Source organism: Microcebus murinus, chromosome 5, assembly GCF_040939455.1.
Source record: "Microcebus murinus isolate Inina chromosome 5, M.murinus_Inina_mat1.0, whole genome shotgun sequence".
NCBI lineage: Eukaryota > Metazoa > Chordata > Mammalia > Primates > Cheirogaleidae > Microcebus > Microcebus murinus.
In genome coordinates, this window is record NC_134108.1 from 50,927,649 (window position 1) to 50,948,636 (window position 20,988).

A 20,988-nucleotide genomic window follows, 5' to 3' on the forward strand; every position below is an offset into this window, starting at 1 on the left:
TCCCAGACATGAAGCTTATGTCCCTGTCATTTCAGAGACTTGCAGATAAATTGTGGATGGTCACAAACCTTTTTGTTTTGAAGTAGAATAGCCTATTTAGCAGTATCTAATACAATTTTAAATGACATATTCTTTGCTTTTACTATAATTTTACTTTTTAGGGATATGTCCTACAGAAATACTCCCACATATGCACACAGATACATGTTTGAAGATGCTCACTGTAGCATTGTTTATAATAATAGAGAATAGAAAATGACCTAAATATTTATTAATGGGGCCTGAAGAACATTATGGTACATCCATACTACAGATAAATAACCATCATTGAAAAGAATGAAGTAGTTCCATATGTAATGACAGGAAAATCTTTAAACTACATTAAGTGAATAAAACAAGTTATAGTACCATATGTATAGTATGAACATATTTTTATGGGAAAATACATAGCATTTGTTCTATGTTTACAAACATGTTAAAAACATATAGCAAAAGTATGAAAGAAAATATGCTAAACTATAAAAGAGGTGACTTCTGGGGAAGGAAGTAGGATAAGGAAACAGTAAACCTACAGAGGCCCCACAGGAGATAGTACTATATTTCTTTGCAAAGAAACTGGCCAGGTGCAATGGCTCATACCTGTAATCCTAGCACTCTGGGAATTCAAGGCGGTAGGATCGCTTGAGGTCAGGAGTTCTGAAATTGGTATGGTTTCCATGTTTGTCCCCTCCAAAAGTCGTGTTGAAATTTGATCTCCAACATGGCAGTGTTGGGAGGTGGGGCATAATGAGAGGTGAGCTAATCATGAGAGCAAAGCCCTAATGAAGGAATTAATGTCATTATCGTGGGCTGTTATAAGGTGAGCCTGCCCCTGTGCTTTCCCTCTTTCACATGCTCTTGCTTGGCCTTCTGCAGTGGGATGACAAAGCATGAAGGCCCTCACCAGATGCTGGCCCTGTGACCTTGGACTTCTTAGCCTCCAGAACTGTGAACTCTTCTTTATAAATTACCCAATCTGTGGCATTCAGTTATGGCAACAGAAAATGGACTAAGACAGAAATATAATTTTATATTTGCTAGTAGCCACACTAAAAATGGAAAAGGACACAAATGAAATTGATTTGAATGTTTTTAAAACTAATGTATCTAAAATATCATTTCAGCATGTAATCAATCCAAGGCACTTATTATTGCGATATCTTAAATTCTTTTCTTTTTTGTGCTAAGTCTTTTGACACATCCGATTTCAGACCAGCTATGATGTTATAAGTGCTTAATAGCTACATTTGGTTAGTGATTATCATTGATTAACTTGGCTCTATATACTTTTATATTTTGAGTTTTTACAGTAAGAATATGTTCTCATCTGACTTGCATAATATATTTTTTTAAGTAGATCATTCAATACTTCTGGTGCTTTTGAAAGGTGAATTTTAATTTTACCTTTTAATCCTCCTAGACAACTTTTTTATGAAAAAGAAATTTGGATGGCACATTTGTTTCATTTGAAATAAGCAGTTGTGGGTTTTTATCCCTGTGAATTCAAATTAGTCCATATTACAATTAAGTAAAGTGATACAATTTGAAAGAATGGAGATAGCATTTTATAGTGTATAAGTTGCGATTCACAGGCCTTTTCATGACTTTATGCATATGTACCACTCCTTTCCTTGCAAGGCCGTCTGTAGCAGCCTTTTGAACATTTCTGTTGTTTCTGTAGATCTAAATAAAAAACATGACAAAAAAGAATTGTGAAATCAAAGGATCACCTGGTATATACAGTGTGATTATAAAGGAATAAAATTTGTTTTGAGGGGAATAAACACGCTATATATACTTGCCTTTCAAAGTAATTTTCTCTTTTCTCTTCTCTTCTCTTCTCTTCTCTTCTCTTCTCTTCTCTTCTCTTCTCTTCTCTTCTCTTCTCTTCTCTTCTCTTCTCCCCTCTCCCCTCTCCCCTCTCCCCTCTCCCCTCTCCCCTCTCCCCTCTCCCCTCTCCCCTCTCCCCTCTCCCCTCTCCCCTCTCCCCTCTCCCCTCTCCCCTCTCCCCTCTCCCCTCTCCCCTCTTCTCTTCTTTTTTTTTTCCACAGAGTCTCACTCTGTTGCCCAGGCCAGAGTGCCATGGCGTCAGCCTAGCTCACAGCAACCTGCAACTCCTTGGTTCAAGCAATCCTGCCTCAGCCTCCCAAGTAGCTGGGACTACAGGCATGCGCCACCATGCCTGCCTAATTTTTTCTATATATTTCTAGTTGACCAATTAATTTCTTTCTATTTTTATTAGAGACGGGGTCTCACTCTTGCTCAGACTGTTTTCGAACTCCTGACCTTGAGTGATCTGCCCACCTCGACCTCCCAGACTGCTAGGATTATAGGCGTGAGCCACTTCACCCAGCCCAAAGTAATTTTCTTGAAAGTTATATATGGATGTCTAAAGTGCTTAAAACACTTTATTTTGAAATACCTTATCATTAGTTTATACAATAAAAACAAGCATTACTTTCAGACTCTTAATATATCTGTCATGTATATTTGGCTTTGGAGGACATATATATTTTGTGGACATTGTACTATTTGTCATAGATTGTAATATTATTTTAGTAAAAGTATGTTGACATTTCTATTTTATATTGTTACTTTTTATAATTAGTTTCATTAAAAAAGTCAAACACTTGAAAAACTAAAATGAAAATCCAGAAGAATAGCCCAAATAAGGAGTGCCTCTAAATGGGACTGAGGTTTATTTTTTAGGGTAATGGAAATGTTTCTAAAATTATAACATGTGATGGTTACACAACTCTTTAAATATACTAAAATTCACTGATTTATACACTTAAAAATGGGTGAAATTTATATGTAAATTCTCAATAAACCTGTTTTTAGAAAAGGAAGAATAGCGTTTAGTGACTCTAGTCACAATTTTTATAGCCAGATATGAATTTGAAAATAATTTCTCATTCATGGTAACAAATATATTTTACAGGATATGATTATTTAAAAAGATATTTGAAAATGTCACTTGATTTTAAATCTTCTCTCTATTTAATATTAAGATTGTATGTCTTTCCCTCCCTCTCCTGGATAATATTTCCTGTAGAGACTCCCTGATATTATTTCCCCCTGTGGATAGTAATTATCAGCAGTTTGTAGTTGAGGGGTTGATGAATAAATGATATGCCCATGCCTACCTCAAATTTCTGTAAAATATATATGTGTATATATGCATGTATACATGTACATGCATGTATACACTAGAAACCAGTATATATATTTCTTTATTTTTACCTTTTTTTGTACTTTTAGTATCCTGAAAACCTAGCAAAATAAGGATAGTGAGACCACTGTAATTATCTGCTTTGAATGCAATAGTTCTCATCTGTAAGTATTTTTTAAAAATGATGCAACTTGAATGTGGGATTTCAAAAAGGGTTCTGAGATGACTTTCTTTTTTTTCATTCTTTATTTGGTACATCTTGTTGTTACTTCATTTGCCATGCAAGAGTGCCCATTTCTTTTTACTGCAATTCAGACCACATGGAAGGTTCAGTCACCTCTTAGGATGAGAAGATTTAGGTCTTATAGATTTTAAGCTCTTTACCAAAACCTTGCTAACTATGGATGTATGTATATGCAAACAGATATGCCCATACCTACACACATTTATACATACACACATACACATGCATATATATACATGCGCATGTATATAAACCTACACACATGTATATAGGTATATGCACAGTTGTCCGTTGGTATCCGTGAGGGATTGGTTACAGGATCTCCTGTGGATACCAAAATCCTCAGATACTCAACTTTCTGGTAAAAAACGGCATAGTACTTCCATATAACCTATGTAATCATCCCATATACTTTATTTTATTTTTTTCCATCTCACACATTTATTCATGCCACAGAGTAAACGGCACTTATACAAGTGTACAGGGATGTTCCATGTTCCCATATAACACAGTTTACTTGGATCTACAGGCAGAATGATGTTCCATCTCTTGTGCACTCCAAGTGAGGCTGATTAGTGATGACCATGAACAGGCAGGGGAGCTTTCAAAGCTTTACTTCTTTTATCTGTGCTCCCGATTTTATAAACAATGATGCTCATCAAACTCATTCTGATCCATATTTCCTGGTAAACTTGGATATAGTAGGGTTTCATGGGGACCCACACATTTTTAATAATGTTTTGAAGCATCTCAGTGCCAGACCAATGGCTTGGGCCATAGCACAGACCCACAACCAACATTTTGGAAAAATCACCTCTTGCTTCGCATATAGTTTAAATCATCTCCAGGTTCCTTATAATACCGAATACAATGTAAATGCTATGTGAATAGTTGTTACATTGTATTTTTTAGGGAATAATAACAAGGAAAAAAATCTGTACATGTTCAGTACAGACACAATTTTTTTGCCAATGAGTTTTGATCCATGGTTGGTTGAATCTACACATGTGTAACTCACAGATATACGGAGGGCCAACTTATGTGTTTGTGTGTTTCTTTTCATTCCTTCCCTTTCTCTCACTTTCTGCTATTTCTTCTCAATAGAGGCTCCAAATAATTTGTGGTCTACTTGGGAATAATAACTGAATGTGCTATCTCAGTTTTCCTTCTCATATCTTTTTTCACATCATACTACTTTCATTTATGGTTCGATTTTTTAAAAATTTATTTCCAATGTGATCTTCATCTCAACTTCATCTTCTCTTGAGCCTTAAACCCACCATTACCTCCAGAAATACTGTTTACATATGCTTCTCTTATACTTCTGGGATTGTCTTTTACAGGAAAGGAAGGTTATTGAATATGCAGCTTAAAAGCACTTTTAATGGAGGATTATGAAAAAAGCAATTTATATATACTAAAGCATAAATGTTAAATCTGAAACTGATAGAGATTTGGGAGATCTTTCTAAGAAACACTGCTCTTTTAAATGTCACTACCCCACATCATCAGTGGTGATGAATGGGAAAGAATTTTTCTTGGAATTTCCAGGTCTCTTACAACTCCACAAAATGTTCCATTTTTGAAGTCCTTTTTATTCACTCTTGAATGGCATCATATGGATGCTTTACTCTCTTAGTACCCAGCACCAGCTCTGTCAAACACATGGTATGTAATCATTCATTCTAGACAAAGGAAAGTCTCAAGACTATTCCCACGATGTGTTAGGGTAGGCTAGGTTAAGCTGCAGTGACAAATGGCCCTAAAGTCTCAATGGCTCACAAAATAGAGGTCTACTTCTTATTCATATGTCATGTGCATCTCATCTTTACTCTAAGGCCAAGGCTGATGGAGCAGCCACCATTTGGAACATTACTGGTCTCATGACAGAAAAGAGGCCAGGTTGAACTGTAAGCCAGCTCTTAAAAGCTCCTGCTTAGAAATGACATTTTTTTATTCACATTTCATTGGCAAAAGCAATCCACATGCTCTTTGAGTTTAACAGCATGAAGATGCATAATCCCCCCATAGGATTGTGGTGATGGACATCAGACCTTTTGCCAAAATGGTATATAATCTATTACACACATGCTGCCATTTTTTTCTCTAAATTGTTCCAATGTCACTTCCTTTCTTCTGGTTTTTCATAAGGTCAAAGAATAAAAGACCAATTATTGCTGTAGAGATAACAATCAAGCCTCCACCACATCCCACCTCCAAGATCTTCCCATCTCAACATTTAACTGGCAATTTGGTGAAATGGAAAGAGCTCAGAGTGGCTCTGCTAGTAACTCTTGGAGTAACATTAGGCAAATAACTTGACCTCTCTAAGCCTGTTATCTCCATATAAAATCTTAATGATTCTTCCTTTACTAGGTTGTTGGAGATGTAAGGCCGGGTGCAATGGTCCACACCTGTAATCCTAGCACTCTGGGAGGCCGAGGCGGGTGGATTGCTTGAGGTCAGGAGTTCGAAACCAGCCTGAGCAAGAGTGAGACCCTGTCTCTACTAAAAATATAAATTAATTGGCCAACTAAAAATATATGGAAAAAAAATTAGCCGGCATGGTGGCACATGCCTGTAGTCCCAGCTACTTGGGAGGCTGAGGCAGGAGGATCACTTGAGCCCAGGAGTTTGAGGTTGCTGTGAGCTAGGCTGATGCCATGGCATTCTAGCCAGGGCAACAGAGTGAGACTCTGTCTCAAAACAAACAACAAAAAAAAATTCTATGTAAAGCATATGGCGCACACTGAGGATGTTCCCCATTTCCTCACAAGGTTACTTAACCTAGAATTCATAGACACCACGAAGGGGCTGTATGGATTGAATTTGGATAGAAAAATAATTACATCTTTATTTTCAACATAATTGGCTTCCTTCAAAATCTTTTTTATTTTATATGTTTAAAACCATTATTCTTAGTAGAGTCCTAGGCTTCACCAGATTGCCAAAGGAGTCCTCCATGGTATGACAAAGGTTAAGAACACAACCCCTGGGTCTGGTGACAGGCTGTTGATGCTACCACAATTGTTCTGTTATGCAAAGAAAATTATTTCTTTAGGAAGTCAGTAAGGTTTGATAGATAGCAGATAAATTGCATTTTGCCTCAGCAAAAAGTCTTTTAATCAAAATCTAGCCCCATTGCTTACTAGTTATAAGACCCTGGGCAAATCAGTTAACATATCTGAGCTTTCATTTCCTCATCGATAAAGTAGGGTTAATAACTAAACTTGGGGAAGAGGAAATGAGATGTTATATACAAAATCAGAATATTTAGGATATAGTAGGTTTTGAATTGTGCATTAATCTATATACTGAGTACTTGTCCATGGCTTGTTTCTATTGTCTATGGTTTATGCTGGGGAATTGCTCTACTTTTGTACATGGAAACACCTGGTGAAATATTTTGGGGGACATTTAGGAGTTCTTGTGTCTCTGATACCTAGGTTGATTAGGTAACAGTATAAACAATCTAATTGGAAGCATATCACTGTATGGCCTGTGCCATTTTTCATCAGAAACAGATCTTTGCCCCTTTATTCCCACCTTCCCTTCACATTTCCCAGCATCAGACACATTTCATGGTCTAAATGAAGCCTGCGAAGGTTTCCTTTCCAGTCGATCACTGCCTCTTGTTATTTAGTTGGAGAGGTCTTTGCAGAATGACATTTACCTCCTGCAGTGCTTACTGTGTCCCATTTAGCATGGAGCCTTCACACTTCTCCTAACCCCTACTTGCTTTCCAAAGGAGAGAAAACTCAAATTTCAGCCTCTAGTGAAGCAATTCAAAACTCACAGAGCCCTGGCAATAAATAGTGGGCCCAGCACTAAACCTCAGTAATGATTCAGATCTCCCTTATTTTTAACCAATCTCCAGGTAAGAATCTGCTTGTCTTCTTCATTTGCTATCACACTTCTTTCCTTCTGCCCCTTCTAAAACCAAAGTATATATGCCCACTCCAGTTCACCAAAAATGTTTAGATTTCTCATATTCTAATTTAGCTCAGCAGCATTTTCTGATATACTATCTGGGTTGTCACTGGACTGTCATTTCTCCCAGTCTGGTTGTCCCTGAAGCAGTTTTCATAGTTAAATGATGAACCCTCCAAGAAAGGGGTTTGTAATGAAAATGGAAACTCCAGTGTGCTCTTTATAATCAGTTCTTTAATCCTCCACCTGCCATACAGTGGCAATGACTCATAATTATCAGAGCAGAGAAGTGAACTCCTGTACCACGGCAGAAAGAACGAGCACTGTGGGAGAGCGAGTGACAGAGTCTGCTCTCTAGTGGGGAGGGGGACAGATATTTTGGAAAACTTTGACACAGAACCTGATGTATTTGTATAACCTTTTCATGTAGAACTGTGCTGCAGTAAGAGAGGGGGGTTTGGTTTTCTTCATTAAAAGCTTATTAATGAAGAAATAGGACAGTCGTTTTGCTTCAGTAGATGGGGGTCAGAGAGGCGGGTCTGATCTCCTCAGGATATTAATGTCTGCCTTCAGCCGGGGGAAATGAGCCGTCACTTGAGTTAGAGGCAGCTTTATGTGCTCATCACTAGGGATTCCCATATGTCCAGGGAGCTGCAGCAGTAAAAAATGGCAGAGCTCGGTGGTAGAGTGCAGAGGGCTCTCATTGGAATTCATGTCAGGAAGCTCCGCTCAGTCTGCCCAGAGCAAGTCTGTTTAATGTTGATCAGCTGTCCATCTGATAAACCGAATTGATATGGGCATTCCCTCCAAGGGCTGCCCTGACAGTGACAGCCGTGGCACCCAGATGTCTTGTTAAGCTATTTTGGTAGTCTCAAGTATTTTTAACCCCTTTTGTGATATCCAAACCCAAAAGTACTTTTAGAGACCTAGATAAGGATGCCTTGCTAGGCTTTCCCTCTGCTTCTCTGGCAGAAAAGAATCCAGCTTAACTATTTGCAGAAACCAAATACCAGTAGTTAGCTACCCTTTTCCCTCCTCATAGTAAGCATCTGGTTGACCTGCAGGATAATTATGTGTTGACAGTGTCAAGTTTGTGTCTCGGTTATGCAAAATAATGTTTTGTAAAATGTTCTTAAATATAGTAAGTTACCTGGCATGGTTATGCTTTATTAAAGTACTTTGCTAGGTGTGCTCATTGATCACTAAGCAGAACTTTATTATATTTATGCATAAAAAGACAGTGTAATACAAATTTCTTTTTGGTTGACTAATTTCTAGTGATAAATATGGTGACTCCTTGCTGAGCCCCAGCATCCCTCTGCTCTTTCAAGTATGACTACCACCCCTGAATGCAGCTCAACTGTTTGTAGATTGGTTGGCAGGTATGGAGGGAATTAATTACAGAACACATCAATGCTGAGTTTTCTTTTTTTGAGCTAAATCAAGAGGAGAGGAAATAAACACAAGACTTTGTGTTAACCTGTGATTAATTTAAAATTATATTTCTGCAAAACTATCAGTAATTCTAAATTACAGCACTGAATATGGGAGAAGCTTGTTTTAAAGGTTTTTTAAATTAAAGTACTACTTAAAATATTTTTGTCTTTTTACTTGTTTTTCCTCACTTCTATAGAGACCTTGTGTTTTCATGGCATGTCAAGATTCTAACCTAGACTCGAGTATTTAATCTCTTTGAAATGAGACAAGCTGCAAAGACTTTTTATTTTCTGCTTCTTTTCTATATATTCTAGCTTAAAATGTAGGGTAAGCTTTTCTAAACGAAACACAGAGCTCTCCATACCTTCAATGATTGCTTAGTGTGTGTGATCAGAGCTGGAAGTAAGGCCTGGTCAATTCTTTTCAGCCCTTGAACCTGTGACTCAATCACTACTGAAAAGTTCACCTTTACTACAGATTTTCAAGGCTGAGATTTTTTTGTTTCATTATACTGTTTTTAAAATCAGAATTCTCATTTCCAAATTTAAGAATGAAATAACATTGATTTTTGAATGATGTGATCATGGCAAACTCCAAAGCTCCATCTCAACTTCGGTTATCAACGTAAATAAGTGGGAAAATAGGAAAACCCTTATGTTTCTATAATTATTGCAACTCAAATTGAATGAATCTCTTGGGTCTTTAGGTCTGGCCCACTTATAAAAAATTAATATTTGAGAGTTGAGTCCCATCTCTCTCCCCTAATGCAAGATACTGCTGCAGTGATTCCTATACCTATTTCTGTGGCCCTCTCCGAATAAAGTTCTGCCTTATCACTTAAAAAAAATTAATATTTGACATTTATGATTAGTTAAAGGCTATCACCATGAAAAATTCTTTTACCTGGCATGGATTTACAAAAGCAAAGTGTGTTTTAGGAATTCTTTTGCTCTTACCTGCTTCTCCCCCAACCCCATTCTTTGCCCTTATGGAGCATTCTTTCTGTTGGGACTGTGGATGGAGAAAAACAAAACACAAACATGGAGGGCAAAAACGCAGAAAATAGGGATGGCAGTGCTGCTGGGGTTGGGCGGTTGGTTGCTATTGTAAATGGAGTGGTCGTTGAAGGCCTTTCTTACAGAGAGGTGCCCTTTTGCAGAGACTCGAAGTGGGTGAATGACTAAGTCTTGTAGATACATAAGACAAGAGCAGTCTAGACACAGGCAGGAGCAAAAGCCCTAAGGCAAAAACAGGCTTGGCATGTGTAAGAAATAACAAGGAAGCTAGTATAGCAGGAGAGAAGTGCGTGAAGGGGGAAAGCGGAGGGAATGATGTCAGAGAAGTAAGGGGGCAGAGAAGCTGTGGCAGATTTTATACTGGACCTTGGAGTCCATTAAGGGACTTTGGCTTTTACTAAAGTGAGTGAGATATGGGGACCACTGGAAGGTTTTAAGCAGATGAGCATTGGACCTGATGATTTCTTCATTTTCCTGCTTGCCTCATTTCTGCTACTGTTTTACCATTCATTTCAGCCTCACATCTAAAAAGCGCCTTTTATTTGTCCTCCATATTCAGTCACCCTGCAGTATAGCAATTCTTCCATCAGATTATTTTATATCACTCCTGTCTATCTCTGTTGTCACCTTAGAGTCCACATTCTAATCACATCACTCCTAAATTACTAGAGAGGAGAAATGACTTCATGACAGTTACAGGTTGGCAAATTGTGGTGTAAAGGAATAAACTTCTTACAAAGCTGTTTTAACAGAATAGATTTCCTCATGAAGTCATCATCTCCTTGTCACCAGAAATATTCAAACAAGTTGAATGGCTTTTCCTGAGTGAGATGTTGTACTACTTGGCCTCTTAGGCTCTTTTCAACTAGGCTTATCTAAAATCATGCTGTATCGTAGATCAACTTGGACAGAAAAAAAAAAAAGAAAGAAAAAAATAAATAAATAAAATCATGCTGTGGTAGCCTGGTCTTCTTGACAATCATTCTCTCCGTTTTATACATCCTGGATTATACCGACGTATTCCGTTTCTTAAAGTACCACTTGCATCTTCTCATTGACCAGCAGCTCCTTAATGGTGCAACACTATGATTTGGAAAGCCCTGAACTCCTTGTTGTATTCAAGGACCTCTTCAGTCCATGAGTCCAACCTTAACTATGCTCCTCTCTGTATTAGAAGGGTTTGCCTGCTACTGTCCAATGAGCATCTCATACTTATCTCCAAACCTAAATCTTTGCTTGTTCTGTGCCTACAACTCTAAAAAGTTTAAATATTAAAAAATATAGAATGCTATTAAAAAGTTTAGAATCTCAGCATCTGCCTTTCCTGCCTCCCTACCTGCCCTCTTTCCTTTCTTCTCTTTGTCTTTCTGTTTTTCCTACAAAAATCAACTCATGTTCTTCTTTCATTCATTCATTCAACAAATACTTGAGGGCCTAATCTGTGTCATGTACTGACCTAGGCACTGGAGATAATGGTAATGAAAAAAATAGATAAAACCCTGGAGTTTACATGCTTCTGTTTGTTTTTCACACTTATGTTCCAAGTCAATAGATGTAGATCTGCTGTATTCTTTAATTGCTACTTAGCATTCTACTGCATTAGTGGACATTTAGATTGTTTCCAGTTTTTTGCTGTTATCAAACTATGTACTGTTTGGTGTTAAAAACAAACATGTTTATATCTGTGTTTAAAATCATATTGTTTTTCAGTAGGATATCATAGGTCAAGGGGTAGGCACATTTTTAATTTTCTCAGATACCATACTTTCCTAAGAGATTGTACCAATTTAAAATCCAGTGCAGAAGTGTATCAGGGAAAAATTTCCCTGTAAGTGGTTGCCTTCAAGGGTCAGGCTGTTCAAGTGAGTGGTGTATAAGGCATGGGAAGTAGTGGAAACTGGTGAGCTGATAAACATAGCTCCAAAGGCTTTCAAATTCAATTTATTTTTAGAAATTCTATTTACCAAACAGTATGCCTGTGGGCTTCATTTGCCTCTTGGAACATCAGTATGAAACCCTATTTCCACCTTCACTAAAACTGTATCTTCTTAATCTTTTTAATTTGCAAAAGTAATTAACTAAAAATATTATCTCATTATTCTTGTAATACTCTTTTTCTAAATCATTAGTGAAGTTGAGCATCATTTTATATGGCTTTTGGCCATTCATGTTTTCCTGGAATTACCTCTTCATACCCTTTCTCATTTTGCTTTTGAGTTGTTTAGCTTTTTCCTATTTTGACCAATTTAGGTAAGCTTCACAAATATATTTTTTTAATTTAAGAAAATTTAGAGGGTACAAGCATTTTCTGTTATATGAAGAATTATATCATGCTGATGTCAGGGCTTTCAGTGTACCTGTCACCAGAATAATGTACATTATACTCAATAGGTACAATGTATCTGTTGATTTTTATCCCTCACTGTTTTTCCATTCCTGAGATACTTTATATAGATAATGGTCTCCAATTCCATCCAAGTTGCTGCAAAAGACATTATTTCCTTTCTTTATGGATGAATAGTACTCCATACACACACACACACACACACACACACACACACACACACACACCCCACCCCACATTTTCTTTATCCACTCATTAGTTGATGGACACTTAGGTTGATTCTATATTTTTGTCATGTGATTTGTGCTACAATAAACATTTGGGTGCAGGTGTGTTTTTGATAAAATGACTTCTTTTCTTTTGGGTAGATACCCAGTAGAGGGATTGCTGGATCAAATGGTAGGTCTACTTTTAGTTCTTTGTGGAATCTCCATACTGCTTTCCATAGCAGTTTGTGTACATTCCCACCAACAGTATATAAAGTGTTCCCTTTTACCACAGCCATGCCAAGCTCTATTATTTTTTGACTTTTTAATAATAGTGATTCTGAGAGAGCTAAGGTAGTATCTGTCTCGTTGTTTTAATTTACATTTCCCTGATAATTAATGATGTTAAGCATTTTCATATGTTTGTTGGCCATTTGCCTTATCTTCTTTTAAGAAAAATCAATTTGTGTCTTTTGCCCACTTTTAATGAAGTTATTTGTTTTTTTCTTGCTGACTTGTTTGAGTTCTTTGTAGATTCTGAATATTAGCCCTTGGTCAGATATATAGTTTGTGAATATTTTCTCCCATTCTGTAGGTTTTCTGTTTATTCTCTTGATTATTCCATTTGTTGTGGAGAAACTTTTAAGTTTAATTAAGTCCCATTTATTTATTTTTATCGTTGCTATATTTGCTTTTGGAGTCTTACTCATAAATTCTTTGCCTAGCCAATGTCCAGAGTAGTTTTTCCTAGATTTTCTTCTAGAATTATTATGGTTTCAAGTTTTACATTTAAGTCTTGAGTTAATTGTTTTATATGGTGAGAGAGATAAATCCAGTTTCATTCTTCTGCATGTGGCAATACAGTTTCCCAGCACCATTTATTGAATAGAGCATCCTTTCCCCAGTGTATGTTTTTCTCTGCTTTGTCAAAAATCAGTTGGTCATAGCTATTTGGTTTTATTTCTGCATTCTCTATTCTGTTCCATAGGTCTATGTGTCTAACCTTTATACCAGTATCATGCTATTTTGGTTATATAGTCTTAGAGTATAATTTGAAGTCAGGTCATGTGATACCTCCAGATTTGTTCTTTTTGCTTAGGATTGCTTTGGCTATTCGGGGTCTTTTTTGGTTCCATATGAAGTTTAGGATTATGTTTCCTAGATCCGTGAGGAAGGGCATTGAATTTTGATGGGAATTGCATTGAATCTTTAAATCACTTTGGGCAGTGTGGCTCTTTGAACAATGTTGATTCTTACAATCCATGAGTGTGGAATGTTTTTCCATTTGTTTGTGTCATCTATGGTTTCTTTGATCAGTGTTTTGTAGTTTTCCTTACAGAGATCTTTCACCTCCATGGTAAAGTATATTCCTAGGTATTTAATTTTCTTTGTAGCTATTATAAATGGTATTGAGTTCTTTATTTATTCTTAGCTTCACTGTTATTAGTATATGGAAATGCTATTGATTTGTGTACATTGATTTTATAACTGTGACTTTATCAATTTTAGGAGTTTTTTGGTGGAGTTTTTAGGGTTTTCTAAGCATAAGATCATATTGTTGGCAAACGGGTAGTCTGACCTCCTCTTTCCCAATTTGAATGCCCTTTATTTCTTTCTCTTACCTGATTGCTCTGGGTAGAACCTTTAGTACTATGTTGAATAGAAGTTGTGACAGTGGACATCCTTGTCTTGTTCATGCTTTTAGCGTTTCCCTATTCAGTATGATATTGGCTATTGGTTTGTCATATATGGCTTTTATTATTTTGAGATATGTTCCTTCTATGCTTACTTTACCGAGAGTTTTTCCCATGAAAGAGGGGGCTGCATTTTATTGAATGCTTTTTCTGCATCTATTGAGAAACTTGTATTATCTTTGTTTTTGATTCTGTTTATGTGGTGAATTACGTTTATTGATTTGCATATATTAAACCATCCTTACATCCTTGAGATGAATCCCACTTGGTCATGGTGATTATTATTATTATTTGATGTGCTGTTGAATTCGGTTTGCTAGTGTTTTGTTGAGGATTTTTGCATCTATGTTCATGAGGGATATTGGTCTATGGTTTTCTTTTTTGTTGTTGTCATGTCCTTTCCTGGCTTTGGTATCAGGGTGATACTAGCTTCGTAGAATGAGTTAGGGAGTATTCTATCCTTCTTGATGTTATGGAACAGTTTCAGTAGAATGGGTGCCATTTCTTCTTTGTAGGTCCAGTAGAATTTGGCTGTGAATCCATCTGGTCCAGAGCTATTTCGTTGTTAGGAGAGTTTTTATTGCCATTTCAATCTTGTTTGTCATTATTGGTCTGTTCAGGATTTTTTTTTCTTCTTGAGGCAGGGTCTTGCTCTGCCACCCAGATTAGCTAGAATGCAGTGGTGTCATCATAGCTCACTGCAACCTCAAACTTCTCTGCTCAAGTAATCAACCTGCCTCAGCCTCCTGAATGACTGGGGCTGCAGATGCATACCACCACACCCAACTAATTTTTCTACTTTTTTGTAAAAACGGGGTCTCATTCTTGCTCACACTGGTCTCAAACTCCTGGCCTCTAGCAATCCTCCTGCCTCAGCCTCCTAGAGTGCAGTATACATTGTAATGTCTCCTTTTTCATCTCTGATTTATTTTTTGGGTCTTCTCTCTTTTTTTCTCAGTTTGGCTACAGGTATGCCAATTTCATTTATCTTTTTAAAAAACAAACTTTTCGTTTTGTTGATCTTTGTATTTTTTGTTTGTTTCAATTGCATTTATTTCTGCTGTGATCTTTATTATTTCTTTTCTTCTACTAATTTTGGGTTTGGTTTGCTCTTGTTTTTCTGATTCTTTGAGATGCATCATTAGATTGTTTATTTGAAGCTTTTCTACTTTTTTGATGTAAGCACTTATTACTATAAACTTTCCTCTTATTACTACTTTTTCTGATTCCCATAGGTTTTGATATGTTGTATTTTCATTTTCATTTGTTTTGAGAAATTTTTAAATTTCATTCTTAATCTCTTGATTGAGTCACTGGTCATTCAGGAGCATATTGTTTAATTTCCATGTATTTGTATAGTTTCCAATTTTCCTCTCGTTGATTTTTATTTTATTGTGGTCATAGAAAATACTTGACATGATTTTAATTTTTTAAAAAATTTTTAAGACTTTTTTTGTGGCCTGATATATGATCTACCCTTAAGAATGGTCCATGAGCTGAAGAGAAGAACATATATTATGTAGCTTTTGGATGAAATGTTCTTTAAATATCTATTAGGTCCACTTGGTCTATAGTGCAGATTAAGTCCAATGTTCTTTATTGATTTTCTGTACAGATGATCTGTCCAATGCTGAAAGTGGAGTGTTGAGGTCTCCAACTATTATTGTACTGGATTCTATCTCTCTCTTTAGCTCTGATAATATTTGCTTTATATATCTAGGTACTCCAGTGTTTAGTGAATATATATTTAGAGTTGTTATATCCACTTGCTGAATTGACACCTTTATCATTACACAATGACCTTCTTTGTCTCTTTTTACAGTTTTTGTCTTGAAATCTATTTTATCTGATAGAAGTATAGCTACTCCTGCTCTTTGGGTTTCATTTGCATAGAATATGTTTTTCCTTCTCTTTATTTTCAGTCTGTATTTGTCTTTATAGAGGAAGTGGGTTTCTGGTAGATGACATATAGTTAGGTCTTTTTTTTTTAATCCATTCAGCCATTCTTTCTTTTGATTAGAGAATTTAATCTGTTTACATTCAGTGTTCTTATTTATAGGTAAGGACTTACTATTACCATGTTGTTATTTGATTTCTGGTTGTTTTGTGATCCTGTCTTTCCTAACAGAAATTCTACACTTTACACTTTAATTAACTATGAAACTGCTTTAATTCCATCCCCCCTTTTTAACTTTTTATTGCTTCCATCTATATCCTTTTATACTATCTATCAACAAGTTTTTATAGCTATTTTTGATAAATTTGTCTTTTAGTCTTCCTACTCAAGATATAAGTAGTTTATATACCACAATAATAGCAATAGAGTATTCTGTATTTGTGTACTTACTATTACCAGTGAATCATAACCTTCAGATAATTCATGTTATTCATGAATGTCCTTTCTTTCAGATTGGAAAGATCTGTCCTCTTCTTTCAGAGGAACGCCTTTTAACATTTCTTGTAGGATAGGCCTGGTATTGATGAAATCCCTCAGCTTTTGTTTGTCTGGGAAAGTATTTCTCCTTCATTTTTGAAGGATGTTTTTGCAGGGTATAATATTATAGGGTTAAGAGTTTTTTCCTTCAGCACTTTGATATCCCATGCTGATCTCTCCTAGCCCACAAGGTTGTCACTGAGAAGTCTGCTGCCAGGTATATTGGAGTTATGAGAATGAGAAAAGTATACTGAGAGCAAAGTATTTGAATAGAACTGTGGAGGGTGGCTCTCCACTGGCCAGCTTCTCTCCGGGGTATCCTAGTGACTCATGGGGTAGAGAGGGAGGAATGTTATAGAGAACGAGTGTCAAGATCTGCTTATAGATCCCAAACTACTCTATTAAAACTTCATTAAAAAGAAATAATCCCCCCAAAAGATATAATCTATGAAATATTTTATTGTTGAATATTGAAGTCTGACATTAGTGATGAATGATATTCTTGAAACTCAGACAAATCTTACCTTTATGTTTTAGTCAAAGAAGTTTGGCAGAGATCACAGAACTTATCCATACTGCTCTCCTTGTACATCGTGGGATTGTAAATTTAAATGAATTGCAGTCTTCTGATGGGCCACTGAAAGACATGCAGTTTGGAAATAAAATTGCTATCCTGAGTGGAGACTTTCTTCTAGCAAATGCCTGCAATGGACTAGCTCTGCTGCAGAACACCAAGGTAAAAACGGGGAGGGTTTGTGTGTGCCTAGATACCCTTCAAAGAGGGAGCCACAGATGTCTGGGCGCCCTGCTGCCTCAACTCTCCTCACATGAATGCTCATGATGAAACTATGATAAAGATGATGATGTCAGAACCAAGTAAAACATAGATGTTAGGGAAGAATTTTGAAGTTAATTTCTATTTTTTTCTGATTATAGATGAAATTATTTGTTAATTTTAAGATAGGGTTAAATCTTCAAAATAAAGAAGATATAAATAAATACTACCTATCATCCCACTGTCCAGAGATAATCACTATTAGTTAATATTTTGATGTATTTCCCTATAGTATTTTTTGTTCATCCTTACCTTTATATATTTGGATTTTATTTTCTGTAAAATAGGTGAGAACTTGCTGTATATAAGGTTTTTTTATCCTGCCTATTTTTTCCGCTTCATATTTATAATGTGAGTAGTTTCCCATGTTACCAACATTTTTCATAAACTTCTAAATGACTGCATGATATTCAGTCATTTAAATATAACTTAACAAAATCCTCATTGGACATTTAGGTTATTTATATTTTACTATCATAAATAGATCTTCAATAATAGATCTTTGCACATCAATTTTCCCTATTTATTCCAGAATATTGCTTTAAAATAACTACCTAAAAGTGATTCAAGGGTTTAAACATTTTTAGTATTATTGATACTATTGCCAAGCTACTTTCTGGAAAGTTTGTAGAGGTATTCCTTGTATATCAGGATTTGATTTGACTGTGAAATAACAGTGGCCTAAACAAGATAGGAAGTTTATTTTTTCTCTCATGTAAAAACATCCAGGAGTAGTTCAGTAAAGAGTTGTAGTGATTCCTCAATGTCAGGAGCCCAGGCTCCTTCTATCTTACTATTCTGCCATCCTTATCTTACCATTCTGTGGTTCAAGACAGTTGCCATCATTTCCTCACTCCAGTCCATAGGAGGAGAAAGGGCAAAAAGGGCAGATGTCCTTGACAGTCAGATGAGTATGCATCCTGGTCCGCTAAGGACAATCTCAGTGTAAATCAACTATCCTGGAATCCCATCCTGATTTTTTTCATTTTTTAATGATAATTACATTAGAATAAGCCAGGATAAATTTGGTAGATCTCTACTTTGTGTTTTCGGCCTCTGCCTTTGTTTTTGTCCAGTGTAGTCTAATAGTATTCTGAGACTGCTGCACAGTGGAGAGAGTTCTAATTTTAAGGTGTTATTAAATCCAAAAGACAACCAACAGTAACTCGTCTCTTTTCCCAACCCTTTCGTGTAACAAACACCTCCCAATCAAGGACAGAATGCAGGGCAACTGCTGATACAACAAAGTGCATTCAGACACAAATGTCTTAACTCCTTCCTCTATCAGGTGGTGGGAGAAATATTTGACACTGCTGCCCCAGCTAGCTACCTGGTATATCATCCTGTTGTGCCATGCCTTATGTATATGCTAGGAAAGTCACAAAGCCACCAGGTACCAGTTGATAAGTTCAGTAGGAAACAGCAAGTTATAGGTTGGGTGTCTGTAAAATATACATGAGCAATCGAGGCTGATCAGTTCTGCTATAGAGCAAGTGGAGAGTAGACTGAGCATCCTTGCTTCTGTGATGTAAATCTGTGACTACTTTATTGTTTGGCAACACTTTGTTTTTGCAATAAACCTTTCTGGTAACAATAAGCTCAAAACACTGAAAGTATTTCATTTTTTAAAAGTTACTGGATTTTTGCTTTTCAATAAAGTTAATTAGGAATGTGTATAACTTGCACAAAATGTTTGTTGACATTCACTAACCCATATGGAGGCCAATGTGGTATCATTGACCACATGAAAACGAGAAAAGTCAAATCTGCTTTGTGCAGCTGCAGAAGGTATATATACATACCACTCTGAAACACAACTTTTATTTAGATAAATAACTATTTTTCTAAGTTAATTTCACTAATTTTCAGCTACAAGTTTTTATGTGCACATAAGAAAGGGGAAGAAATAGTTCTCATGCTTGTTGGCTCCATTGGCAGAAGAACTTTGCAAACAGTTAAATACTTCCAAGTTTAGTTCAGTGTCTTCTGGGGCTTCAAATAATTAAATCATTTAAGTTAATTCTAAAAATGGGTTGGGTTTTTTTCTTTCTATTCATTCATGGTATCAATATGAAGCTTTTGGAAGTATATTCTATCAAAGGTAAAGCCTTTGTGAGTGAGATTAGAAATTCAGTTTGAAAGTTCAACATTGAAGATAAAATTACTAGTTTATAGCAACAATACAAGTACAAATTTTGATGAAGCACATTGTCATGATAAAAATAATGTTTTTGCTACATTAAGAAACCTATGGGCCGGGCACCGTGGCTCACGCCTATAATCCTAGCACTCTGGGAGGCCAAGGTGGGAGGATTACCCAAGGTCAGGAGTTCGAAACCAGCCTGAGCAAGAGCGAGACACCCGTCTCTACTATAAATAGAAAGAAATTAATTGGCCAACTAATATATATAGAAAAAATTAGCCGGGCATGGTGGCGCATGCCTATAGTCCTAGCTACTCGAGAGGCTAAGACAGAAGGATTACTTGAGCCCAGGAGTTTGAGGTTGCTGTGAGCTAGGCTGATGCCACGGCACTCCAGCCCCGGCAATAGAGTGAGACTCTGTCTCAAAAAAAAAAAAAAAAACCAATATGGAGATACCTTAAAGTGATATAAGTAGATCTACCATTTGACCCAACAATTCTACTACTGGGCATCTACCCAAAAGATCAAAAGTCACTTTATAAAAAAGACACCTGCACTCGAATGTTTATAGCAGCACAATTCACAATTGCAAAGTTGTGGAAACAACCCAAGTGCCCATCAATACATAAGTGGATTAATAAAATGTGGTATATGTATACCATGGAGTGCTATTCAGCTTTAAGAAACAATGGTGATATAGCACCTCTTGTATATTCCTGGATAGAGCTGGAACCCATTCTACTTAGTGAAGTATCTCAAGAATGGAAAAACAAGCACCACATGTACTCACCAGCAAACTGGTATTAACGGATCAACTCCTAAGTGGATATATAGGAATAACATTTATCGGGTGTCGGGCAGGTGGGGGGGAAGGAGGGGATGGTATATACAAGCATAATGAGTGTGATGTGCAACGTTTGGGGGATGGTCATGCTTGAAGCTCTGACTCGAGGGGGGAGGGGGGTATGGGCAATATACATTACCTTAACATTTGTACCCCCATAATATGCTGAAATAAAAAAAAATTTAAAAAATGTCTCATCTTGTAGGAGAATCTTTTAGTGGTGCTCCTACTTTAAATAAATTATACACACACACAAATGAAAGAAGATTGAGAAGGCGTAGATTTTGTAGCATCTAAATTTGGTAAAACCTTCAAAAGAATTATAGAGACTATTTGACAAGTTTGGTGTTACAAAAATATTTGTTAAATAAGGCCGGGCGCTGTGGCTCACGCCTGTAATCCTAGCTCTTGGGAGGCCGAGGCGGGCGGATTGCTCAAGGTCAGGAGTTCAAAACCAGCCTGAGCAAGAGCGAGACCCCGTCTCTACTATAAATAGAAAGAAATTAATTGGCCAACTGATATATATATAAAAAAATTAGCCGGGCATGGTGGCGCATGCCTGTAGTCCCAGCTACCCGGGAGGCTGAGGCAGAAGGATCACTTGAGCCCAGGAGTTTGAGGTTGCTGTGAGCTAGGCTGACGCCACGGCA

The 20,988-nt window shown here is 36.7% G+C and overlaps 1 protein-coding gene and 1 pseudogene across 3 annotated transcripts in view; one reads left to right on the top strand and one right to left on the bottom strand.

Moving 5' to 3' along the window:
* Window positions 1–20,988, top strand: part of PDSS2 (decaprenyl diphosphate synthase subunit 2) — a 242,489-nt gene that overhangs the window by 124,398 nt on the left and 97,103 nt on the right. For all 3 annotated transcript variants that reach the window (XM_076003083.1, XM_012753148.3, XM_012753145.3), the window contains one exon: window positions 17,054–17,252. In XM_076003083.1, coding sequence (XP_075859198.1) covers window positions 17,054–17,252 — 199 coding nt within the window. The remainder of the gene's footprint in view (window positions 1–17,053; window positions 17,253–20,988) is intronic.
* On the bottom strand, window positions 4,028–4,204 carry LOC142870892 (ATP synthase F(0) complex subunit j, mitochondrial pseudogene; annotated as a pseudogene).